Source organism: Giraffa tippelskirchi, chromosome 4, assembly GCF_054371585.1.
Source record: "Giraffa tippelskirchi isolate mGirTip1 chromosome 4, T2T-mGirTip1v1.2.pri, whole genome shotgun sequence".
Taxonomy (NCBI): Eukaryota; Metazoa; Chordata; class Mammalia; order Artiodactyla; family Giraffidae; genus Giraffa; species Giraffa tippelskirchi.
Window position 1 is genome coordinate 158,683,163 of NC_137278.1, and position 25,280 is coordinate 158,708,442.

Here is a 25,280-nt window from a genome sequence, read left to right on the forward strand (position 1 = left end):
GCACATAGATATTCATTTGTCTGAGCATTACTTGTTGTAAAGACTATCTTTTCTTTATTGAATTGCCTTGGCTCCTTTGTCAAAAAATTTATTGATCAAAAGTCTAAAAATATTCCTAGACTTCCAATCTATTCCATTGACCTATAAATCTACCTTTATGTGAGTATCCACTGTCTTGATTACTGTATGGCTTGTAGTAAGTTTTTTGAAATTGGGAAGTATTTGTCCTCCAATTATGTTCTTTTCAAAATTATCTTCACTTTGAATCTTTTGCATTTTCTTCTTCATATTAGAATCTGCTTGTCAGTTTTTGCCAAAATGCAGAATTTTGGTACAGATTATGTTGAATCTACAGGTAATTTGTGGACATTTGGCATGTTAACAATTTTGAATTCTCAATTTATATATATGAACTCTCTTCATTTATTTAGATATTAATTTTTCTTGATAATATTTTTTTACTTTTTAGTATGCACATTTTATACATTTTTGTTAAGATTATTTCTATCATGAATGGGTATTTTCTTAATTTCATTTCAGATTGTTCATTGCTGATACAATTGATTATGAATATTGAGTTTTGTATCCTGTGACCTTGCTAAACACATTTGTTAATTCTAGAGGGGGGTGTGTGTGTGTGTGTGTGTGTGTGTTGGGATTTTCTACATATAAGATCATGTTCCCTGCAAAAATTTAACTTCATTTCCTATTCTAGATGCATTTTTTAATTTTTCTTACCTGTTTGTATAGGCTAGTATCTCATATGCAGTGTTGAACACCTCCCATCTAAAAAAATGCCCATCATATTTTTTTTTTCCTGTTTCCATTCTGAGTTCAAGTTTGACCTCAATAAAGCCTTCATCTCAACTCAAAATGAGCTTTCTTTTTTGAATGTCTGTGTCACTAATTGTTCTTACAATATAATTACTTAATGTTACTCTGTAGTCAATGCCTATTAGCCCTGTGTCCAGAATTAAATTGGTAAATTGCCCAAGGTCACAGTCAGTAAGCTGGCAGTGGCTACCCCAGAGCCTAAGCAGTATTATTACAGCTAGTGAGGACCATCTTCATATTTGGAACAGGGCTACATCGCTTAGATTTTAGATTCCCCATGGACTGATCTCTCCAGGTATCACCTGTCTCCAAGCTTAACACTTGTTCTAGTCACATTTGTGCATTGTATTTCCTGCTCTGGCATCAGCTTTACTCATTGCTTTCCCTTTTCTTTGGGAGTCTTATTGCCAGAAGTAAAAAAGGTATTTTTGTTAGTGCTTATTTTATTGTTGAAGATCTAAAAAACCAGGCAAAATATGAACATCAACAAATTAGAATAAGCCATCTAATCGAATAGTTTTTCCAGATTAGTTGAATCTTTAAATTTGACTATTATTACTTTAAAAATGTAAAACAGACAGCTACCATGTTGCTGGCAGGGTTTCTGTTTACTTCTACATGCCACACACACACACACTCTCACATTGCATGTATCTCCGTTCTTTGTCACTTTTTGCTATTCTGTAGAACTTCATGATTACAGTCATCCTTTTAACAGTTCTATAGTTAGAAAGCTGATGGCAAATACCTATCAAAAATCTGTAAGTAGTATTCCTGTTTCTACATCTTTACCACAATTTATATTCAATTTATAGATCCTCTATTAAAATGGTAAATAACACTTAAAATGCCATTTATGTTTATTTTATTGATATTCAAATAATGTAAGCTCACCTAGAAAATCACACAAAAAAGTTAAATATAATTAAATTACCCATAAAACTTGGGATGACCACTGTTGATAATTTTCTCTGTTTGTGTATACAGAGAAATATATATGTACCTATCTTTTAAAAAATGGGATCATACTTTACATGCTATTTTGTAACCTACACTTTTCTTTTGCTAATATGATTAGGATATCTTTTCATGTTGATAGATGCATGTACATTATTATTCTTAATGGCTACATAGTGTTACACTAAAATCTCATCTTCAGAAAATTAGAAAATATATCATGAAACTTTATGATATCTTTATCTGTCTTTATCATAAAATATTTGCTATATTTTGTAGGCTCTTCCCAGAAGGCATAGTTCTATTAAAGAACCAATAGTAAATAAACATGAAATGTACAGTTTATTTGCCTGGATTGCAATAAGAGCTGCTGCACAGGTTGGTGTGATTTTTATTTAATTCTTCTCTTTACTGTCACATCTGTTAAGGCAACACAATCTATTTATTCGAGAGAAAGAAAAATGTCACATTCTTTGAGATTTGTGCCAACGATATTTCTTTGGGGCGATTAGAAGTGCTCTTTATATGTGTAGTGTTTTTAATCTCTATTAGCCAGACTTGGTTTTGTTTGCTTCAACTTTTCTTTAATGAAAGTATTGGCAGATACACATGTGCACATATTTGGGGAAATATCTGTCACAGCTAGGTGAGGGAGCCTATTCAGAGTGACTTATTTATTGATTAAATTGTCAACAGTCATGATTTGTTTGACTTTGATACATAGTACATGCAGGGGATCACATATTGTTTTTCAGATTGTCTTTATTTTTCCTCCAATGTATACCAAATATTATGAATTCGCTTTTTCACATTCTTCACCTAATGGATATCTATGAATCAAAAAGTTTGCATTTATGAATTCTAATTATGCATTAATTTTAGGTCAGTGAGGCTGTGCTGGAAATTAATCTACTTATTGGAAAGACGAATGCTAGAACTGATAAAGTTAGCCCTGGGGCATTGTCAAATATCCCAGAATTTGCTTCCATGGATCTTTTGTCTTCATACACAGATTATTTGCTTGGTATGTTTGGATGTTGGACATTTTATATACATATAATGTTTAATCAAGTTTCAAAGATTTAATTCTACAGATTTGTTGGGTTTTAACTTAAAAACAACAATGGTTTGGGAAACCTCTAAGACCCTGAAAGGGCAAGTCTTATGGTCTAGCTGCTAAAACATAGGGGCCCCTGCTTGCTGTATGTACATACATGTTATTCCATTCACTGCTGCATTTAAGATGCAGGGTTGTGTGGGAAAAATATGATATTTCTTGATGGCCTGTTTATCTTCCAGTTCACACATTTCAAATGAGACTTTGTGGGATTATTTTTTTGAGAGAACTTCTCTGAGCCTCTAAAATGTGTACCTGCTCTTACCCTCTGATATATCTCCCTGTTTCTTTTCTTAGTTCTTTTATATTTGTGTGTGTGTGTGCTTGTGCATGTTTAAGCTTTTTCTCTTATTAAACTATTGTCAACTTCCTGAGGGCAGGGATGTTAGCTATTTGATTTGCTAAGGGTTCTCCTTAGAGACAATGGAGACAATGGAAACAAGAGACAAGAAGAAACAATGGAAACAGTGAGATACTTTATTTTCTTGGGCTCCAAAATCACTGCAGATGGTGACTGCAGTCATGAAATCAAAAGATGCTTGCTTCTTGGAAGAAAAGCTATGACCAACCTAGATAGCATACTGAAAAGCAGAGCCATTGCCTTGCCGACAAAGGTCCGTCTAGTCAAGGCTCTGGTTTTTCCAGTAGTCATGTATAGATCTGAGAGGTGGACCATGAAGAAAGCTGAGTCCTGAAGAATTGATGCTTTTGAACTGTGGTGTTGGAGAAGACTCTTGAGAGTCCCTTGGACTGCAAGGAGATTCAACCTGTCCATCCTAAAGGAAATCAGTCTTGAATATTTATTGGAAGGACTGATGCTGAAGCTGAAACTCCAATACTTTGGCCACCTGATGCAAAGAACTGACTCATTTGAAAAGACTCTGATGCTGGGAAAGATTGAAGGCAGGAGGAGAAGGGGACGTCAGAGGATGAGATGGTTGGATGGTAGCACTGACTTGATCGACATGAGTTTGAGCCAGCTCTGGGAGTTGGTGATGGACAGGGAAGCCTGGTGTGCTACAGTCCATGGGGTCGCAAAGAATCGGACATGAATGAGCATGAGCACACACTACAGAAAATCACATATTACTTATACATAGTGAGGATTGATACTAATATTTGTTAAATGAATGAATGAAAAGTTAGTGGAATTTAAACTTAACCTTACCATATTTTTTTAAATTTGTAACTCCACTGTTGGTTACAGTAAACTATAGTATAAATCTGTAAGTCACACCAGCAATAACATAAATATTGAACAGTCACTTTATGTTTTTGTCCATTCATTCATTCAAAAAATATTGAGTGCTTTTTTGTGCTAAGTGCATGGATAGGTTCTAAGAAGCAAGGTACTGGAATTTTACTTCCAGAAGGATATTTTAGTAACAACAGTATCTAATTTTGCTTGGCATTGGGTGAGCATTGAGCCAAAGGGGATGAAAAGTGTTAACTTTAACCTGTTGGGGTGAGGTAGTCTTCCTAAAGCCTCTGAAATCAATCTGGTAGGCTGGAGCTTACTTCTGAAGGGTCGACTCAACCTTAGCTGAAAGGTTTGTGTCTGAAATCATCTCCTTCTTTGGCTCTGTCCTGAAGAATGGGTGGCCCAGACTATTTTCCAACCTAAAATGGTTTGCTCTGAGGTTAAACCATCAGATGGATTTTTTATGCTAAGGTATTGTCTTCTTATTTTTATTGCCTGGTGGGATTTTGCTTCATCAGACTTCTGGTCCATGACCTGGATCTCAGACAGGGTGCATGGTTTTTCTTAGAGACCCCACAAGTAGGCTCTCGGGGGATAAAGCAGGGCAGTATGGCAGCAGGGGCTGGTCACTGCTTTTTTCTCTTGATACTGCTTGGCAACTCAGTTCTCCCTGCTTCAGAATACCAGGAAGGAAGTCCTCTTAGAAACACACATTATTGTTTTGCCACAAAGGGAATGCAGTATTAATAATGAAGAGGTTTCAGCTTACACCCCAATCCTGTCAAACCATTGAATTTCTCTCAGCCTCATTGTCCTTAATCTGTAGACTGAGTGAATTAGATTTATTTATGAAGACGACTGAAATCTGAATTTTAATACTGTGATTCAAACTACCAACATGGCTATTTCTTTTTCACAGTGGCCCCTTATTACCTCAGATAGATCTGTCTACTTTATCCTGCTCTGTTTTCTCATGCTTTTAAGTTTTTAGGACAGAGATAACAAATAAGTTACATCTGAAATTCTGTGTTAATCAGTTATTGCCAAAATTGCAGTGTATACCCAATGACCCTGAAACTCAGCGGCAAGAACAACATGACTTCTTTCTTTTACTTGTCTCCTGTGTTCTGCGTCAGGCTGCAGGCCAAGTTCCAGTGCACTTCATGTACATTTGTTCTGCTGCTGCTGCTGCTGCTAAGTCGCGTCAGTCGTGTCCGACTCTGTGCGACCCCATAGATGGCAGCCCACCAGTCTCCCCTGTCCCTGGGATTCTCTAGGCAAGAACACTGGAGTGGGTTGCCATTTCCTTCTCCAATGCATGAAAGTGAAAAGTGAAGGTGAAGACGCTCAGTCGTGTCTGACTCTTAGCGACCCAATGGACTACAGCCTACCAGGCTCCTCTGTCCATGGGATTTTCCAGGCAAGAGTACTGGAGTGGGGTGCCATTGCCTTCTCCGACTTTGAAATGATATAAATGCATTTTTTAAGAGGGCCATATTTTAAGCTAAAGCTGGACACAGGCAGGGTGGGCATTTGAGTTTATTTGGAACTTTTTTTTTTCCTGGAAGAAGCACATGTGAGGCAGATATAAATGGACTAGAGGCATGGATACCAGGTAGAAGGGAAGCTTATTTTCTCAGCACTCTGAGCAGTTGACAGTCAGAGAAGCATGGTGATAGAATAGACCAGTCGTGTGTGGAGGATGGTATAAAGATCATCTTGCCAGAACCAGAGAGCAATTGTATGATGTCTATAGAACAGTAAGAGAATTGAGTGATGCAGCCAGCCCAATTTACTGAGGTTTCTTGTACATTGTCTTGTAGGAATACAGACCCTGAAATGATGCTACTGGCAACATGGGACCATATTTAGATTGAATGCAAAAAACACTTACTCAATATCTACTTTGGGCCCCGGTATATTCAAATATATTCCATCTTTTTGTCTTGAGTTTCTTGTGACCTTAATAAAAAATTCCACTAGGATTAAAAATTATTAAATTTTGTAACATGTTTTGAATTAAAAGTGACATTCAGGGTCAGTGGTCCTGGATGCAGCCTCTCACAACTAAATACACTTGATATACAGAAAAATATAAATATGTGTCATGTCAAAAATGAATGTTGATGAACCTACTGTCAGAACATAAAGAGAGATCTATGGAGCAGAACCAAGAATCAACTGATCCTTAGTATTAAAAATGCTTTGCCTCTTGAGACGGAGAAAACCTTCCATCCTGGAAAAAATGCGATTTGTCTTTCCTGTTCTGTCTTGTCCCTGGCTCAGAGATATGGGTCGATGCCAACTAAAAACTTGGATGTCATTCCTCTTCTGCTGTCCTATTTTCTATTCCTCCGAGACACAATTTCCCATACTGGTGGGGAGCTAGAAGGACACATTATATCTTCAAATCCCAAATAATTATACCACGTACAGGTGAGAATGGAGATAAATTATTCGTGCTAGTAACACTGATTATGTACATGCATGCATGTGTGTGCTCACGTGCTGCACCAATTCAGATTGTCAACAATTCAGACAATGAGGGTACGATGAGAATTATCCTCAGTGAAGCAGAGGCCCCAAATCAGTGTAACCAGGCAGTCCTGGCTGGAGGTGGTGGAAACCATTGCAAAGGGATGCTTCTCAATGCAGGGTATAAGGGGCTCTCCCTCCAAAGTATTCTTCTAAAGATAAACTTACAGATAGCACAGATAATATGTGGGCCAATTTTGGCCTCATTTTTGGGTTGTAAAGACAAAGAAAATAATTGTAAACAGAAAAAGCAGAAAAAAATCTCCTTATAGATCTAATTAATTCTAATTAGTGCCATCAAATTAATGCTTCTATTTGTTCAAGTTTCCCTTTTTTTTTTTTGTAACAATCAACGCTGCTATGAGTATCTTGTGGGGGACTCCTGGTACATGTATCTGAGTATCTGCATTTAAAATTTTATTAGCCTCTGCCCACGAATTTGCTCTCACAAGTAGTATATGAGAATTATGTTATCTTCACATTTATTGCTTTCAGATTTTAGTTTCTGTTAATTGCTGAGGAATGTGAAGTGGTATTTCATCTGAATTTATCTGATTTCTAATGGTGCTAAAAATTTTGGCCATTTGGTTTTCCTTTTCTACAAGTTGCCTGTTGAAATTCTTTGCCCATGTTTCTGTTGGACTATCTGACTTTTTATTGATTAAATAGTAGAGAGAAGATAATTTATGTGTTCTAAACATGTTTTCTCAGTCCATGGTTTGTTATTTATGATTGTAATATAAATTTGTTTTAATTGACTGCAATCCTAAGTGTCAATATTTCCTTTACAAATTGTGCTTTTCTTTTTTCACATATGGTTATTTTTCAACGAAAACATATTTGTAGTCTAATTTTTTTTTTTACTTTCAGATAACTACCAAGTTGTCTTCCAGACTGGCTGTACATTTTCTTACCTTAGTGAAGAGATATATGAGGATGTCGATTCTCAGAAAAAAAACCCAATTAAAGTGGATATTACATGGATTCTTCTGCTGCGCTACTATATTCACCTACAAAGAATTAATACTATGAGCAAATTGCTAGGTAAGCCTTTGAAAGAACATATTCCTTTCCAGTTATTAAGTCATGTTTCTTACTTAGAACTATAAAATATGTTTGACATCTTTCTGAGTGAACTCTCATCAGAAGATGGAAATTCCAGGGGTTCTTCACCTGATATGCAGGGACCTTTGAAAAGAACAGTATTTCAATGTATTTAAAAACATCCTTAGAAGGAGGCATCCAGAGGCTTCCCCCAAGACTACTGAAGTGCCGTATGGCTCAAAACAGTTAAGAATCAGAGTGACCCTAATGTGACAGCTTATAAAATGAACAAGGTGAAATCTTTGGCATTAAGAAGAGAATATCTAGTATTTAAAGAGAAAGACAGGATATTTAACTCCATAAAATTTTGAGTTTTGTTTGTTGTTGTTCTTATTTTAAAATCATTGGTGCTCTCTAAAGGATAGCCAAAAAAAAAAAAAAAAAACTGTTATAATCTATGTCACATTCTCTCCTCTTGTGGTTTTGTGACAATGTGTTTATCTGTGCCCATGAAATTGGTGAGCCAGTGTTGCTTATGAGGGCAAACAACTGGGAAAGACAGCTTGACTAAGGCAGCACCCAGTGATGGGGAAATCAGCAGGGCAAAGAGGCCAAGTCACAGAGCAGCTCAGCATGGTTATCAGAGTTAGTGATGGGAGAGGCAAGCACTAGGAAGGGTGGTGGGTAAAAGGTGCATCGTGATAGGCCCAGTTCAGTAGCAAAGGAAGTGGATATAATCCAGCACAGTGGGCCCCAGTGATGCCCTCCTGTTATCGATTCAAGCTTCCCCTGGATTCACCTGCTGGTATCTCCTGTGTCAATCATGCACATTTTACTTCTTTCTGCTCTGGGCTTTCTTAGGAGTGACTGAGGTCCAGCATACAGGCAGGATAGCCTGGAAGTACCAGGGACTGCACACATTCAGGAGTAACCTGCAGCTGCTGAGGGAGGGAGCTGGTTGATAGATATTCCAGCATGCCAGCCCCCTGATGGAACAGTTTTCCGTGTTTTTTCTTAGGAGGTCCTTAGCAGGACTGAGCTCTCCTTGTCCGTAGCTGGAGCCCTTCCTAACTCGCTCTCATTGACTCTTTTCTGTCCCACATTTCCCATTCTCTCACTTGAGATCCATTTTCAAATAAATTACCTGAACCTGAATTTTTGCTTTAAGATTTTTTTGGCTGGGGATGGGGATTCCCAAATAAGACAGCTAGATTGAATGTTTTGCTTTGTTAAGCTTGAAACCAGAAGTAGGATCACAGGGTTCTGAGGTGTTCTTTCCTTCCTGTGACCAGAAGCAATTCTGTTAGTGTATAAGCTTAAAAAAATGGAGGAAGGTCATGGGCAGCCACTGGGTGAGGTGGGAACGTGCAGGAATGAAATTAGCAAGCAAAGGACAGCAATATTGAGACCATTCTGGTATCTAACATGATTCTATAGTAGTTTTTGTTTTTCCTTTAAGCATCTCTGAAGCCAGGATCTGGGATGTCTTTGCCAGATGACACTCTTCTCACTTCTCTTTTTAACTCTGGATTGATTTTGCGCCAAAAAGAAATGCATTTTTTCCTTAAAAGATTCTTACAGCTATATTCTTCTTCTTGTATTGATGAATTTCCAAAAGAACTATTTCAAGTCATGGAAAATCCACCTGTTCCAGAAAAAGTCTTATATGATTCAGCAAGCAAGGTAATGTTTAAAACATTATATAATTATACATTTTTTGGAAGACTTAATCATCCTCTTATTTCCAAAAGAAGCACATTAACCTCCATACTGACACAAAGGTTTTTAGTTTCCTCAGAGGTTTTACCTGAGGAAACTTTTACCACAGCGAAAAGCCAACCTGACATGCCAGTTTTCTCTTTTCATATGTTCTGTTTTGCTGCTCTTATAAGCCTTCAAAATGTCCCAGACTTTTCTGTATTCCTACACATCACAACTTCCTAGAGTCATTTTGCCAAGAAGTTATACAAATTTCAATATAATACCCTATAAGGAAACTAGACTGAGAATTTCTCAATCTATACCCTATTTCTGTACCTTCGTTTTGCATGTGTAATAAAAAGCATTCATTTTTTATTTTTAGCAATCATGAGTGTGCTAAGGGTAAAGAGTAAGTTTTTAGGTAAATTAAAAGTTTGAAGATTTTGTAGGGGGAGGGAAAGTGTTATTCAATTGGATGGACTTCCCCAAAATATGTAATATGGAAACCTCTTTTAAGTTATCTATTGAAGAGACATAAAGAGGCTCTTGAACAAGCCACTAGGGTCTTCTATAACAGTAATTTTTAAATAAATGACCAAAATGAGTGGATTGGAAGATATTGAAAAAGTAGAGTTTCAGTAAAAATGGAGATTTGTTTCAAATTTGGTATGTTCAACAAACATATGTTGGATACTAACAATATGCCAGACACTCTTAGGTGGTAGAGATAGCAGGAGTGGATAAGGCATAGTCTCTGATGTGGTAGTAGAGAAAATTGGTAAAGTTAGCACAAAGGAAAATGGCAGCACCTCACAGATGCTCTTTAAGAAAAAAATGGAAAGGTTAACAGCAGAAAGAATATGAAAATCAAAATGTTAGTTCTACTCTCAGTAACATGTAAGGCTGATTGGCAAAGTATAAGTGAAAGGAAGTTATCTGAGAAAGAGATGATGAAACAGCCAAGCTTATGGTCATGAGGAATGGAGATGAAGATGGATATAAAAGATGTTGCTTAAGTAAAATTGGAAACAAAACACTTTAGTGACTCTATGGTGACGGCAAGGGAAGAAGAGGGAATGAGAAAAGTTTTAGCCCATCATTTGGAACCTCTGCTTGTGATCCCTAGAGCGTAGTAGCACCATTAGCAGATCCAATGGGGCCAGGAGAGTGAGAACGTTTGTGGACAAAGCTTGTATGTTCTGCTTTGAAATTATAGTAGAGAACCCAAGAGCACATAGTGTAAATTTTCAATGTGTATTTGTGAAATGAATAAATCAAGTCATTTGCATAGAATTCTTTCAAAACTAGGGGGAAAAAAGCACTGATTTATTTTGAGTTATCTTGACTTTGGATCTCACCATATAGCCCTTTAATTTTTACAATTATATCCATACCAGACACATTCATGTTTCTGTTGTCAACTGTCCCAGAGAAGTGAAAATGTGGCTTGTTCCCAATGGAACCTTTGTTCATCTTATCCTACTGGAGTATAGTAACCTTATGTTTAGGGCTTCCCTGATAGCTCAGTTGGTGAAGAATCCGCCTGCAATGCAAGTGACCCCGGTTCAATTCCTGGGTGGGGAAGATCCCCTAGAGAAGGGATAGGCTACCCACACCAATATTCTTGGGCTTCCCTTGTGGCTCAGCTGATAAAGAATCTGCCTGCAGTCCAGGAGACTTAGGTTCAATCCCTGGGTTGGGAAGATCCCCTGGAGAAGGGAAAGGCTATCCACTCCAATATTCTGGCCTCGAGAATTCCACAGACTATATAGTCCATGGGGTCACAAAGAATCAGACACAACTGAGCTGTTTTCACTTTCACTTTCAACCTTGTGTTTGAGGTAAATAAGAATAAAATTTTGAAAAGATCATTCTTTGAAACAAGAGAGGAGGGTGATTTTAAAAAGTAGTGGAAAGATCCACTAAGGAATATTTATGGATTCAGTTAAGTGAGTCTCAACTGGGGTTATTGCCCCCAGGACAGTGTATTGCAATCCACATGGGAGGATTTTTCAGTTTACTTCCTAGATACTGGAAGTATTGGAATGCCCCAAACTCAGTGCCCCTATTTCCTGTCCCAGATTCTAAGTCATTTGAGAAATAAAAGAGCAAGACATACTGAGATTAAAAAATACCTTACTTTATGAGTCATGCCATTGATATTGTAGGATATGGTTTATCAGTTCAGTTCAGTCGCTCAGTCGTGTCCAACTCTTTGCGACCCCATGAATTGCAGCACGCCAGGCCTCTCTGTCCATCACCAACTCCTGGAGTCCACCCAAACCCGTGTCCATCGAGTCGGTGATGCCATCCAACCATCTCATCCTCTGTCATCCCCTTCTCCTCCTGCCCCCAATCCCTCCCAACATTAGGGTCTTTTCCAATGAGTCAACTCTTCGCATGAGGTGGCCAAAGTATTGGAGTTTCAGCTTCAACATCAGTCCTTTCAATGAACACCCAGGATTGATCTCCTTTAGGATGGACTGGTTGGATCTCCTTGCAGTCCAAGGGACTCTCAAGAGTCTTCTCCAACACCACAGTTCAAAAGTATCAATTCTGCGGCGCTCAGCCTTCTTCACTGTCCAACTCTCACATCCATACATGACCACCGGAAAAACCATAGCCTTGACTAGACGGACTTTTGTTGGGAAAGTAATGTCTCTGCTTTTAAATATGCTATCTAGGTTGGCCATAACCTTCCTTCCAAGGAGTAAGCGTCTTTTAATTTCATGGCTGCAATCACCATCAGCAGTGATCTTGGAGCCCCCCAAAATAAAGTCTGACACTGTTTCCACTGTTTCCCCATATATTTCCCATATTTACTGGTGAATGGTCTCCCTAGTAGTGATTAGCAAAGTTGACAGTTCTACCAGTCTAGGCTGATGGGTTTTGGTGGAGAGGGGGGTCATTACAGGTCTCTTTAAAACCCGTGGGGACAGAAACCCTTTTAAAATCGGTTGCATGAAGGAGCAGAGGATGTTCACTCCCTGAAAACAGTATGCTTGGAGGAAGAGTAGAATTATGCATATCCAGAATTCTTTTTCTCAAGTTCACTGATCAAATAACTCTCTCTAGGGAGAGGAACAGAGAGAAGGTGAAAAGGCCTGGGATGTACTGTTAATGTCTGGCCCTCCACCTGGCAGGAACCAGTAGAGTAGGATCAGATCATTTCCATCTAACACCACTGTCTGAGTCCTCCTAGGACCTGAGACTGTCTTGAGGATTCCTTCCACAAGGAATCCCAGATAGCTCAGGTGTTTTGGAATAGAAGAGAGAGAATAAGAAGGTTGAGAACTATAGTTTCAGTGGATGTATCCTTGTGAATATTTTATGAGTTTGGAAACTAATGTATGTGATTTCTTAAATACTGTTCTGAAAGGAGCTTTGCTGAGCATTTCATTATTAAGGGCAGCCTATCATTACCCAGTTCCTAAGGATGGTGCTCCAAACGTATAACCTTGAACACAGTGTAAATACATACAATATTTCTAATGCAGTAATGATATCAAAGAGTTGTTTCACTGTGTTTGCTCTTTATTTTGATATAATTAGTGGAACACTCTCCCAGAATAATCAGCCCTGGAGATCACTGTCACTTGCCTGACAGGTGCAAGCCACCTAATCATGTGTTCGTTTCACTGGGGTAGACAGCTAATGAGCATAAAGCCTTTTGCATTTTTTAAAAAGTAAACTCCAAGCTTGGCTGACTTTTATAATAACATTTCTGAGCCTTTAATCACTCAGGAGGCCATTTCAATCAAGCCCTCCCCATAATTTTGTACTTAAACCTGTTTTTCCCCCCACAAAGAAGTAGATGCATTTCCAGAACCGTCATATATACATGTCATGCTCATCAGCTTTGTGAGTCTGCCTGTCGTCAAGTCTATTGAAGCTTTATGATGGAAAAACAAAGACACCAAACAAATTACATAAAAAATTCCAGAAAGGACATGATTAAAATGGTGCACAATGCTGAGTTATTCATGTTTAGTCTGTGTGCCCGTGACAGACTGCGTAAGGTCAAACATTTGATTAGTGCAGAGTGATTTGATGTTTATAGTACATGACGAACAAGAGTGCTTCTGGTAGGTCTGTTGTTTCATTCCTTTCAAAGAATAAATCAAACATATCAAAAGTACCCAGTGTATAGCCCATTGACTAGCTTATGTAATTAATCCCATTAGGAATTAGATATTGTGTTTTTTAAAAGAGAAAAGAAAATTAAATGCCTATATTAATATTGATTTCTGTTGCAGTTCATTATTATTAGGCTATTGTGTGAATAAACACTATATATATATTGACATAGAAAGTATTTACTTTTTATTTTTCTCCACTTAGTTAGCTATTAAATATGAATTCTTTGCTAAAATAGTTGTCAGAAGCTCTGAAAGCCACTCAGATATGAAAAAAAAATGAACATTTTTTTTCCTGAATCAATTATTTACCTGATTTTTTGGTGAACTGCCTGACATAGAGTTAATCATTTTATTTATTGTGCATGTTGGTCATGGTTTTAGTATCCTTCTGCTAATAAATGAGGATTCTGGCTTATCATATCCTTTTATGATAGTCTCTAGACATTTTAAAATAGTTTTCACCTTTAGTATTACCTTTCAGTCAAGACATTTTTTTTCTTTTATCATTAGACAACCAGAAAGGTCAATGTATTTATTTCTCTTTTTATTTTATTTTGAAGACTTTGCATTGACAGTCTTCAGTTGTATCTTGAATAGGCTCAGAAATGGAAGGTAGAGAGTGTTACAGAAACACCAGGCCTTTCTTTATAGTCACTGACATGTTCCCCTTGGTCACCAAACCTTGAGATGCCTTTGGAGGTCAAGAATTGCTTTCCAGTTACCACACTGTAATCTTGGGAATAATGAGAAATTAATTTTGAAAATAGTTTACACTCCATCGAAGAAAGTCCTTTTTAGAAGTGAGATATTATTATCATTATTATTATCTCTCTGGCAAGACTCTACTTTTGTTGACAGCAATCATGCTTTACTTTTTTTAGCTACCTTAAAGAACTAAGTAAATATTTTATGAAATCACTAATTGCAACCTACACATTTATGCTTCTTGAAAACTCCTGATTCAGCGACCAAGTTCTATCAAATGAGCTGGGCCCAGATTAACCAAGACTAAACTTGCAAACCAGGCACATTCATTTAAAGAGGGAATGAAAGTAATGGATTTTGACCTCTTAGAACAAAAACTGTGTCTTGTTTTTCATAAGGTACTGCAAAAAAAAAAAAATGCTATTGGAAAGCAGATAATAAACTGTAGCCAAACCCTTAGTATATATACACCAATGAATAAGCCAGAAGAAAAGTAGATGTTCTTAGACTCTATGGTGATCTCGAGACTGAAGTGATAGCACTGATATTTCCCCTCTAGATCGTTACTCTTGGATATTCACCAAAGTGGAAGACATTTGTTGAGTCCACTGGGTTTTGAAGCATATTTTTTTTCCACAGAAGAATCTTCTCTGTGGTAATTGGGAGGTTTTAAGACTTACATCCATAAAGCAAGCTGAGATGATTCCCAGAGTTTTCCAGTATAGTCACTGCTGCTGCTGCTGCTGCTGCTGCTGCTAAGTCGCTTCAGTCGTGTCCGACTCTTGGCGACCCCATAGATGGCAGCCCACCAGGCTCCGCGGTCCTCGGGATTCTCCAGGCAAGAATACTGGAGTGGGTTGCCATTTCCTTCTCCAGTGCATGAAAGGGAAAAGTGAAAGTGAAATCGCTCAGTCGTGTCCGACTCTTAGCGACCCCATGGACTGTAGCCTACCAGGCTCCTCCATCCATGGGATTTTCCAGGCAAGAGTACTGGAGTGGGGTGCCATTGCCTTCTCCGGTATAGTCACTATTGAATGAAAATTGAATGAATGTCTTATGTATTGAATACATTCATTGCCAGCAATAAAGTGGATGTTTCTGTTTGTTCCCCAGACAGGAGTAACTGATGCTTCTCTACACTCCGATTTATCATTGAAAACCGTTACCAGCCCATTGTACAGAGACGTGGTGCCATCAGTTGTGGCAACACAAGCTTTAAACAAAGAACTTTGCTTTCAGTGGTACATTCCTCCCCTGGAAAAACCTCCAAAGGAAACAGAACCTATGGTATGTAATATAATTACAAAGCTAAATCTTACATTTGGATGTAAAGTTTAACGGAGCCATGATAGCTTTAAGAGTAGAGAATATCCTCTAATTGTATAAACAGAAATGTACAGCAATTTAGAATCTATATTGGCTAGTAAAATGACTGTGCAAGTAACTAAGAAATCTTGAGAATGTCTGATTCCTGTTGATCATTTTCCTTTTTCCTGAACTTAAAAAGAAACTTTTCAGTGTATCACCATTATACGTGACGTTTAATGTTTTCTTATAGTTATCCTTTATCACATTAAGGAGATTTTTTCCTACTTCCACTTGGATAGAAAGTTTTATCATGAATATTTTACTGTATCTATTAAGATGACTTTATGACTTATCTCTTTTAATATGGTAGTTGATTTTATATGTTAAATCAACTGTGTGCTCCTGAAATTGGTCATGATGTATTAATTTTATTGGATTCGGTTGGCTAATGTTTCCTAACGAATTTTTGCCACTGCTGTCAAGAGAAATGGGGCTTCCCTTGTGGCTCAGCTGGTAAAGAATCCACCTGCAATGCGGGAGACCTAGGTTCGATCCCTGGGTTGGGAAGATCCCGTGGAGAAGGGAAAGTCTACCCACTCCAGTATTCTGGCCTGGAAAATTCCATGGACTGTATAGTCCATGGGGTTGTGAAGTGTTGGACACAACTGAGCAACTTTCACTCAAGGGTAATATTGAGCTATAATTTTTCCTTTTTTGTGCTATCTTTGTCAGATATTTTCTGCATTAGGCTTTTGTTAGGCTCGTAAAATTCACTGATAAATAAAATCATGGTTTTCTGTTCAATGGTGAAGTTTGTGTAAGCTTGTGGTGGTGATTTAGTTGCTAACTTGTGTCTGACTCTTGCAATCCCATGGACTGTAGCCCACCAGGCTTCTCTGTTTATGGGGATTATCCAGGCAAGAATACTGGAGTGGGTTGCCATTTCCTTCTCCAGGGGATCTTCCTGACCCAGGGATCAAACCGGAGACTCTTGCATCTCCGGCATGGCAGGCGAATTCTTTACCACTGAGCTCGGTTAAGTTCAGTCGCTCAGTTGTGTCCGACTCTTTGCTACCCCATGGACTGCAGCATGCCAGGCTTCCCTGTCCATAACCAACTCCCAGAGCTTGCTCAAACTCATATCCATCAAGTTGGTGACGCCATCCAACCATCTCATCCTCTGTTGTCCCCGCCTCCTCCTGCCTTCAATCTTTCCCAGCATCAGAGTCTTTTCCAATGAGTCAGTTCTTTGCTTCAGGTGGCCAAAGTATTGGAGTTTCAGCTTCAGCATCAGCCCTTCCAATGAATATTCAGGACTGACTTCCTTTAGGATTGACTGGCTGAATCTCCTTGCAGTCCAAGGTACTCTCAAGAGTCTTCTCCAACACCATAGTTCAAAAGCATCAGTTCTCGTTACCATCGAGATGGTAACGATAACCCTATATGCGAGACAGAATAAGAGACACAGATGCATAGAACAATTTTATGGACTCTGAGGGAGAAGGTGAGGGTGGGACGTTCTGGGAGAATAGCATTGAAACATGTCTATTATCATATGTGAAAGAGAACACCATTCCATGTTCGATGCATGAGACAAAGGCTCAGGGCCGGGGCAATGGGATGACCCAGAGGGATGGGATGGGGAGGGAGGTGGGTGAGGGGTCCAGGAAGGGGAACACATGTAAACTCATGGCTGATTCATGTCAATGTATGGCAAAAACTATTACAATATTGTAAAGTAATTAGCCCCCAACTAAAATAAATAAATTTATTAAAAAAAAAAAAAAAGCATCAGTTCTTCGATGCTCAGCTTTCTTTATAGCCAAACTCTTACATCCATACATGACTACTGGAAAAACCATAGTTTTGACTAGACGGACCTTTGTTGGTAAAGTAATGTCTCTGCTTTTTAATATGCTGTCTAGGTTGGTCATACGTTTTCTTCCAAGGAGCAAGCATCTTTTAATTTCATGCCTGCAGTCACCATCTGATTTTGGAGCCCCCCAAAATAAAGTCTGTCACTGTTTCCATTGTTTCTCCATCTATTTGCCATGAAGGGATGGGACCGGATGCCATGATCTCAGTTTTTTGAATGTTGAGTTTTAAACCAACTTTTTCACTCTCCCCTTTCACTTTTATCAAGAGGATTTTTAGTTCTTCGCTTTCTGTCATAACGGTGGTGCCATCTCCATATCTGAGGTTATTGATATTTCTCCTAGCAATCTTGATTCCAGCTTGTGCTTCATCCAGCCAGGCATTTCTCATGATGTGCTCTGGATATAAGTTAAATAAGCAGGGTGACAATATACAGCCTTGACATATTCCTTTCCCAATTTGGAACCAGTCTGTTGTTCCATGTCTGATTCTAACTGTTGTTTCTTGACCTGCATATAGATTTCTCAGGAGGCAGGTAAGGTGGTCTGGTATTCCCTTCTGTTTAAGAATTTTCCACAGTTTGTTGTGATCCACACAGTCCAGGGTTTTAAGTTTAGAGTAACCCTTTTTCTCAGATTCTTGCTAAGAGTTTATCAAAGTAAAGCATTTATGTTTTTGTTGTGAGACAATATAAGACTAGTGATATAATTCTCCATAGTTAGAGGCAGTCATTAAGCAACAGTACTAACAACGTGCTGGTTTTCAGAGCTGGTATCAGTTCTGGTTGGGCCAATATATGTTCTAATGGTAAGTGAATGTGTCAAAAGAAGTTTTAAGTATTTTAACTGTCACCCCTGTGACAGAACATTGGGGTTTTCTATTTCTTCTTCAGTCAGTTTTGTCTAAAGTTGCTTTTTCTAGGAATTTTTCCATTTTATTTAAAATTTCTCTCATCTTTTTGGATAAGGCAATGGCTACCCATTCCAGTATTCATGCCTGGAGAATCTCATGGACAGAGGAGTCTGGTGGGCTACAGTCTGTGGAGTTGCAAAGAGTCAGACACGACTGAGCGACTAAGCACGCACGCTCATCTTTTTAACCAATCAGTGTATTTGTAACTGAAGTGTCCCTTTTGACACTTTATATTGCTTATCTGTGCATTCTTTCTTAGTTATTGTCACCAGAGGTTTCTCATTAATTAATTTTATTTCATTAATCCTATATATCTTTCTTGTACTGTTTTTTTTATGTGTGTACGTGTGTTCTTTTCCTAACTGACTTCTTGAGATAGATGTTTAGCTCAATATTTAGTCCTTTCTTTCTTAATCTATGCATTTAAGGCTATCAGTTTCTCTCTAAATTTTGCTTTGGCTTCATCCTACAGGTTTTTATTATAGTATTGTCATCATCTTTCAGTAAAAAATAACTTTTAAAATTTCCAATATGATTTCTTCTTTGACTTACAAGTCATTTCAACATGTTTCTGAAATTACAAACTATATGAAGCTTTCCTAGTTATCTTTTGTTATTTATTCCTAGATTATTTTGTTCTGTGTTAATAAAAAATATTCTGTATGATTGACATTTGTTGAAACGCTTTTTCACCAGGAAACATTTCTTGTGTCAATATTCCATTGCTCTTAAAAAGCATGTGCCCTCCTCAGTTGCTCAGGCAGTGTTGATATATGTGCAATAGGTAAGTTTGTGTAGTCTTATTCAGGCACTCTGTATCCTTCCTGACTTTTCTATTTTTGTTTGGCTTCTTGTTTTTTTAAATCAAGAAGTGTTGACCCTTGAACAACATAAGAGTCAGGGTGCTGGCCTTCTACACAGGTGAAAAATCTATGTGTAACTTTACAGTTGGCTTTCCACATCCACATTTGTGGATTCAGCCAACCACATATTGTGTATAATAGTATAATAGTACATATTTATTGAAAAAAATTCTCATAAAGTAGGAGATGTACAATTCAAATCTATGTGTTCAAGAGATTTTACCATTTAATTCTGTCACTGGGATTGTTGTTGTTTTGGTTTTTTCTTGTAGTTCTGTCCAATTTTGCTTTATGTATCTTAGGTACAATCAGAATGACAAGTGTTGTGACTTCTTGGAGATTTCAGTATTTTGTTATTTTGAAGTGACTTCTGACCTTTTCATAAGAATGCTTTTTCCCTCATAAAGTCTGCCTTGTTTGATATTACTAGAGGAAAATGACTTCCTCATGGTTATTATTTTCACAATATTTCTTTTTCCAGCCTTTTGCTTTCAACCCTTTTGTGTCCTTGTGTTTTAGTTGTATTTTTAAATAAAAATATATACTTGGATATTTTAAAATGCAGTCTGACAACATTGTATTTTGACTAGCAAAGTTAATCCAGTCACACTTAATATAAATGCTACTGTATTTGTTTTGAAATCTACCATATTATTTTAAACTTTTACTTCTCTCAGTTTTCTGTCTTTCTCTCATTTTGGGGATTGATTATTTTTCTTGTTCATTTTTACTCTCTGAATTTTGAAATTTATGCATGCTTTTGCTGTGCTTTTAGTGGTTACCCCTCAAGACAACATACATACTTATCAATTTTAAAGTCAGTGAATAATGTCTTTATTCCTGTAATGACTTATATGACTTATATGATTGTACATTTTCTTTTTAGTAACCAAGATAATGTTATTTTTATTTTATACAAGAGTTATTTTCCTTTAGAATTTTCTATATATTCAACATTTGCTTTGCTTTCTATTCCCTCTTGCATTTTAGACATTCCATTTAGGATCACTTCTTTCTGTTGAAGTATATATTTTGGAATTTCTTTTGGTGAGCATCTTCTGGAGGCAAACACTCTCAATTTTTGTTTGCCTAACAAATTTCATTGTTTTACATTATCTAGGAAATAAATTTTTATGGAGTAGAGAATTCAAGCTTGGAAATTATTCTCTTTTAGTACATTGAAAATGTTACTTACTCATTTCCAGTGTTGCTCTTGAGAGTCAAAATGTTGTTGCTTTAAAAAATATTCTGACTTCTTTGATGAACCACTTTGGAGGCTGTCTTTGCACAGTTTTACTAGGAATGGTCTTCTTTTTATTTATTTTGCTTTCATTAGTGTAGTGGTTAAGAACACAGGTTCTAGAGCCCTCAGAATGGGGCAAATCAAACTCCTGTTTTGAATCCCAGTTCTGTTATTATACTTAGTAATTTTGTGACCTTTGGTAGATGAGTGAAGTTTTCTGTATTATGAGTACCCCAGAGATAATTGTGTAAACGTGTTAGTCACTCAGTTGTGTCTAACTCTTTGCTATCCCATTGACTGTAGACTGCCAGGCTCCTCTGTCCATGGAATTCTCCCGGCAAGAATACTGGAGTGGGTTGCCATTCCCTTCTCCAGGGGGTCTTCCTGACCCAGGGATCGAACCTGGGTCTCTTATATCTCTTGCATTGGCAGGCGAGTTCTCTACCATCTGAGCTACCAGGAAAGCCCTAATTGTGTAAACATAACCTAAATAGTAGTTGTTATTTATTATTATGTGATTTTAACATTATTGCACTATTTTAAAGTTTAATAACTTCAAATACACATGTAATACGCTTGGTAAGCACCATTTTTAAAGCACCTTTTCAAGTTTACCAGCAATATGTCCCTAGAGATACTTCAGATGCCAATGTTGTGCAGAAAAGAGAGTAAAATCTGAGTAACCAGCAAAACTGAAGTGCATAGCAAACAGGAGAAAAAACTTAATTCCTCTCTGAATGCTGTTTAAAAATTTGTATAACAAGCATAACTCATTTTAATGTTTATTATCTTTAATTCTGTATCTTTATCCATGTCTATGTTCTTACATGTGTATAGGTGTTTGCAGTAGGGCTAACTGGGGAGCAGAAGGAGAGCTGACAAGTATTTGGGAGCAGTTCAGTATCAGTGCCTGAACTCTTTGGAGATGGAACAGTGATTCCAATTCTGGGAGAGTCTTGAAGAGGGATCAAGCTTTGAAAAATGGGACAATTGGTCACTATCACCTTTTGCAGAGGAACCTTCCACTATAGCATTCCTTTGATTTCTTCTGTCTCTAAGAAGGGCCTCAGGCTCTTTCCCATGAGACATTTCCCATATAGTTTTGCCCTGTTCAGCACTTTTTATTTTTTATTTTTATTTTTTTTTGCCTCCTGCAATGGACTGCTCCTGCACTTCCCAGCTCTTGAGTGCTTTCCCCTCTAGTGTTGCCTCTGATAGCTTCTGCTGCTCCTTGACTCATGTGACCTGTGTCAGATGGTAAAACCTCCAGAGCCCACCCTTTCTTTACTCTCAAGCACAGCTGCTCCCAACAGCCCCTCCATTCTGCTTCTCTAGGCTGGCAACCTGGGGCTAACTCTGGGTCTATTATATATCCCTCCTACCCATACAAAAAAGAGAAACTTTAACACCTCACTTCCCAGAAACATTTAAAGCTGTTTCTCATATTTTGGAAGTACTCGCCTTCCTACCCTTTCCACGTTCAATCCTTGCCAGATATTCCATATGCATTTTAAAATAAAAAAATCTGTGGTCTCTTTTGGGGGAATTTAGTGCAGTAGTTTTCAAATCACTGTTCCAAGAATCCTCATGGGTCATGGAGTCAATATAGTGGGTCACGAGTAGTATTTTTTTTAAAGAAATTAAATATAAGAAGGCAATATCAGAATGCACCACATACAGTAAGTGGAAGTGTTGTTTTCTGAAACATTTGTTTCAGGATAGATTGTGTTAAAAAGAGCATTTCTAGATCGACATTCAGCATTCTGAAGAATTTGTTTACTGGCTGACAAGAGAACCAACAGAGTGATAAAAGAGGATATCCATTCAGAAAGGGTTTGGAAACAGAAGGATGACATGGTTGGAAAACAGATTGTTTACCCCAACAGTTAGTTTTAAAAAATGAGGAACAAAGCATAAAGTTCATTTCACAAGGCCGTAGAAATATCACATCCCTATCAGTCTAGGGCAGGATGATCTGGGGGAGTTAATGCTAAGACTGCATCTGTGGCTGATAATTAGAATAACAAGGTTTCACGCATCAACAATCACGTCTGACAATTAGCATGGAACCATGAACTGGTGTCAGACAGAGATTAGAAGTGGAGCACCAACTAACAAATTCTAATTTAAACAGGTTGCTTGAGTGATTTTCATAAGCCACAAGCAAAGACACAGAACACACAGTTTTCCTATCTTAGTTCAGGGACATTTTTTTCCAACCTTTGACAATAAGTATGTATGTATTGGGTCGTGAGAAAAGATGCAGTGGCTGCCATAAATCTCACTACACAGTCAGGAAATGCTGTTTTGGAGAGCTAGATGTTCTCAAACCTGAGTATATTTTTTCAGAAGATAACGCTGAAATTTGTTTGATGATTTAAATATTATATGTGCTGCTGCTGCTAAGTCGCTTCAGTCGTGTCCAACTCTGTGCGACCCCATAGACAGCAGCCCCCAGGCTCCCCCCGTCTTTGGGATTCTCCAGGCAAGAAACTGGAGTGGGTTGCCATTTCCTTCTCCAATGCATGAAAGTGAAAAGTGAAAGTGAAGTCGCTCAGTGTCCGACCCTTAGCGACCCTATAGACTGCAGCCTACCAGGCTCCTCTGTCCATGGGATCTTCCAGGCAAGGTTACTGGAGTGGGTTGCCATTGCCTTCTCCGTATTATATGTGAGCATTCATCTATTCATTATCTTAGACCTTCAGTGTAGAGTTTAACATTGGAAAGACTAGGTGAAGCTCATGAAACCCCAAGAGATGATACAGGTATTCTACTTCATTAACTTCACAACTCTATGGGATAGGTAGAGTTGTCCCTCAGTATCCACAGGGGATTGGTTCAGAAGCCCCTCAGATAGCCACCAAAATCCAGAGATGCCCAGTCCCTTATACAAAATGGCAGGCATGTGTGCTAAGTAGCTTCAGTCATGTCTGATTCTTTGCGACGCTGTGGACTGTACCCCACCAGGCTCCTCTGTCCCTGGGATTCTGCAGACAAGAAAACTGGAGTGGATTGCCATGCCCTTTTCCAGGAGATCTTCCCAACCCAGGGATCGAACCCGCACTTCTTATGTCTTCTGCATTGGCAAGCAGGTTCTTTACCACCAGTGACATCTGGGAAGCCCCATAAAATGGCATAGCATTTGCACATACACTCTGCACATCCTTCTGTATACTTTAAATCATCTCCCCATTACTTATAAAACCTAATATGATGTAAATGTTATGTAGATAGTTGCTGGAACATGGCAAATTCAAATTTTGGTTTTTGAAACTTCCTGAATTTTTAAAAATATTTTTCATTTGCAAGTTTTTCGATCCATGGATGCAGAAACCCTGGATCCAAAAGGCTGAGAATTGTCATTAGCTGCATTTTACAAAAGAGGAAACTGAGACACAGGATGGAGGAAGACTAGTTGGCAAGGAGTCAGAATTGGAGAATCTGTCTCTAAGTCTGCACTCCTAGGCACGGTGTTACATTGAATCCTCAGATGACAGTCCTGGTTGCAGGCACTTCCAGACTCTAGGCAGGGTGGTAATGAAAATTAATATCTGACTAAGGGCTTTAAGGTTTCCAGGGACTCAAAGGGTCATTGAATAGCAATGTAAGTTACCATAATTTAATTCACCTACTCAATCCACTTCAGTTTATTTACTACATTGAATCAGAAATGCCAGTAGGAACTAAGGTGCCAGTGACATAAAAGTAGAAGTCTGGGGACTGAGGATTTGGAGATAAAATTTTTAGATAATTCAGAGTGCCAAATATTTCCATTCCATGATACTTTAAATTGATAACTTGGAAAAGTCTAAATTCTTAAGTATAGGGGTTATAAATTATACTATCTTATTTAACAGAATTACCTTTAGTAGAATATAATAGAACCACACATGTTATTCATTGAAACTTCTTTACAAGCAAAACATCTTTTGAACCATTTCAGTGTCTCCTAAGGACAATTACTGAAGAGACTGCCAGAGCCTATCATTCTAATGAACCTCCCAGACACTGGCATTAAAAAGAGTTGTGAAGAATGGCTGATTTAGACAGCAGACTACAGCTTAGCCTTAAGGAGATATAGCCATGACCAAAGGTTTGATGGTCCAAATTTGTCTCCAAATTACACTTTAGGGCCTTTAGCTTTAACACATCTCATATTCTTGCTATTTTTAGCATCCAGGGTAACCAGTAGGATGCTTTAGATCACAAGTCAGCCTATTTGAGGTTCAGAATGAGACTGGAATTATGTTTATAACTTGATCAGCCTCAAGGAATGCAACCCAGAGCTAGCAGGGAAGGGGAGGGGGCAATAAAGCGTCAGTAGCTGGCCCTTCCTTTGGCCTGTGAGACCTAAGTTGGAGGGATGCAAACTACTGCAGGGGCTATTGTGTTGAAGGCAGCTGCACAGCCCAAGGCATGTTCTTCAGAGGCGACAGAAGTGGTAGGCAGACAAGCATGATCAAGTTAAAGAAGTCTGATCAGGCAAAGCTTGCCAGACTCCATCTGGCAAGTGAAAACACAGATTTGTACAGAGCTAAAATAGTTCTTGGAGATAAGTTTATTCAGAAGCCCAACAAGTCTGGGAACAAGAAATACAGAGCTAGTGCTCTTTTCTGGAGGTTTTTATACCCCTAAGAAGAGCAAGACACTATTTCAGGGTCCTAAACAAACAGGCTATGCATTCAAGACAAGCTGAGGCCTAGCTGGATAGTAAAGGATGAGTTAGGATTCCTGGGAAAACTAACAAGTCTTAATGAAAGCAGAAGCTCAATGTTATTAACTTGGATGTTAGGAGTGCTATAACTAAGATGATACAGATGCCCAGGACCTCCCTTGAGGTCTTCTA

At 38.2% G+C, this 25,280-nt stretch overlaps 1 protein-coding gene across 3 annotated transcripts in view; it reads left to right on the top strand.

The window, feature by feature from the left end:
• CFAP54 (cilia and flagella associated protein 54) overlaps positions 1 to 25,280 on the top strand; it is a 306,329-nt gene that overhangs the window by 232,549 nt on the left and 48,500 nt on the right. For 2 of the 3 annotated variants that reach the window (XM_081595348.1, XM_081595350.1), the window contains 6 exons: positions 2,071 to 2,169; positions 2,674 to 2,815; positions 7,515 to 7,688; positions 9,148 to 9,371; positions 10,912 to 10,915; positions 15,354 to 15,520. In XM_081595348.1, coding sequence (XP_081451474.1) covers positions 2,071 to 2,169; positions 2,674 to 2,815; positions 7,515 to 7,688; positions 9,148 to 9,371; positions 10,912 to 10,915; positions 15,354 to 15,520 — 810 coding nt within the window. Of the gene's footprint in view, positions 1 to 2,070; positions 2,170 to 2,673; positions 2,816 to 7,514; positions 7,689 to 9,147; positions 9,372 to 10,911; positions 10,916 to 15,346; positions 15,521 to 25,280 lie in introns of all 3 variants that reach the window. The other variant, XM_081595349.1, reaches the window with a different exon arrangement.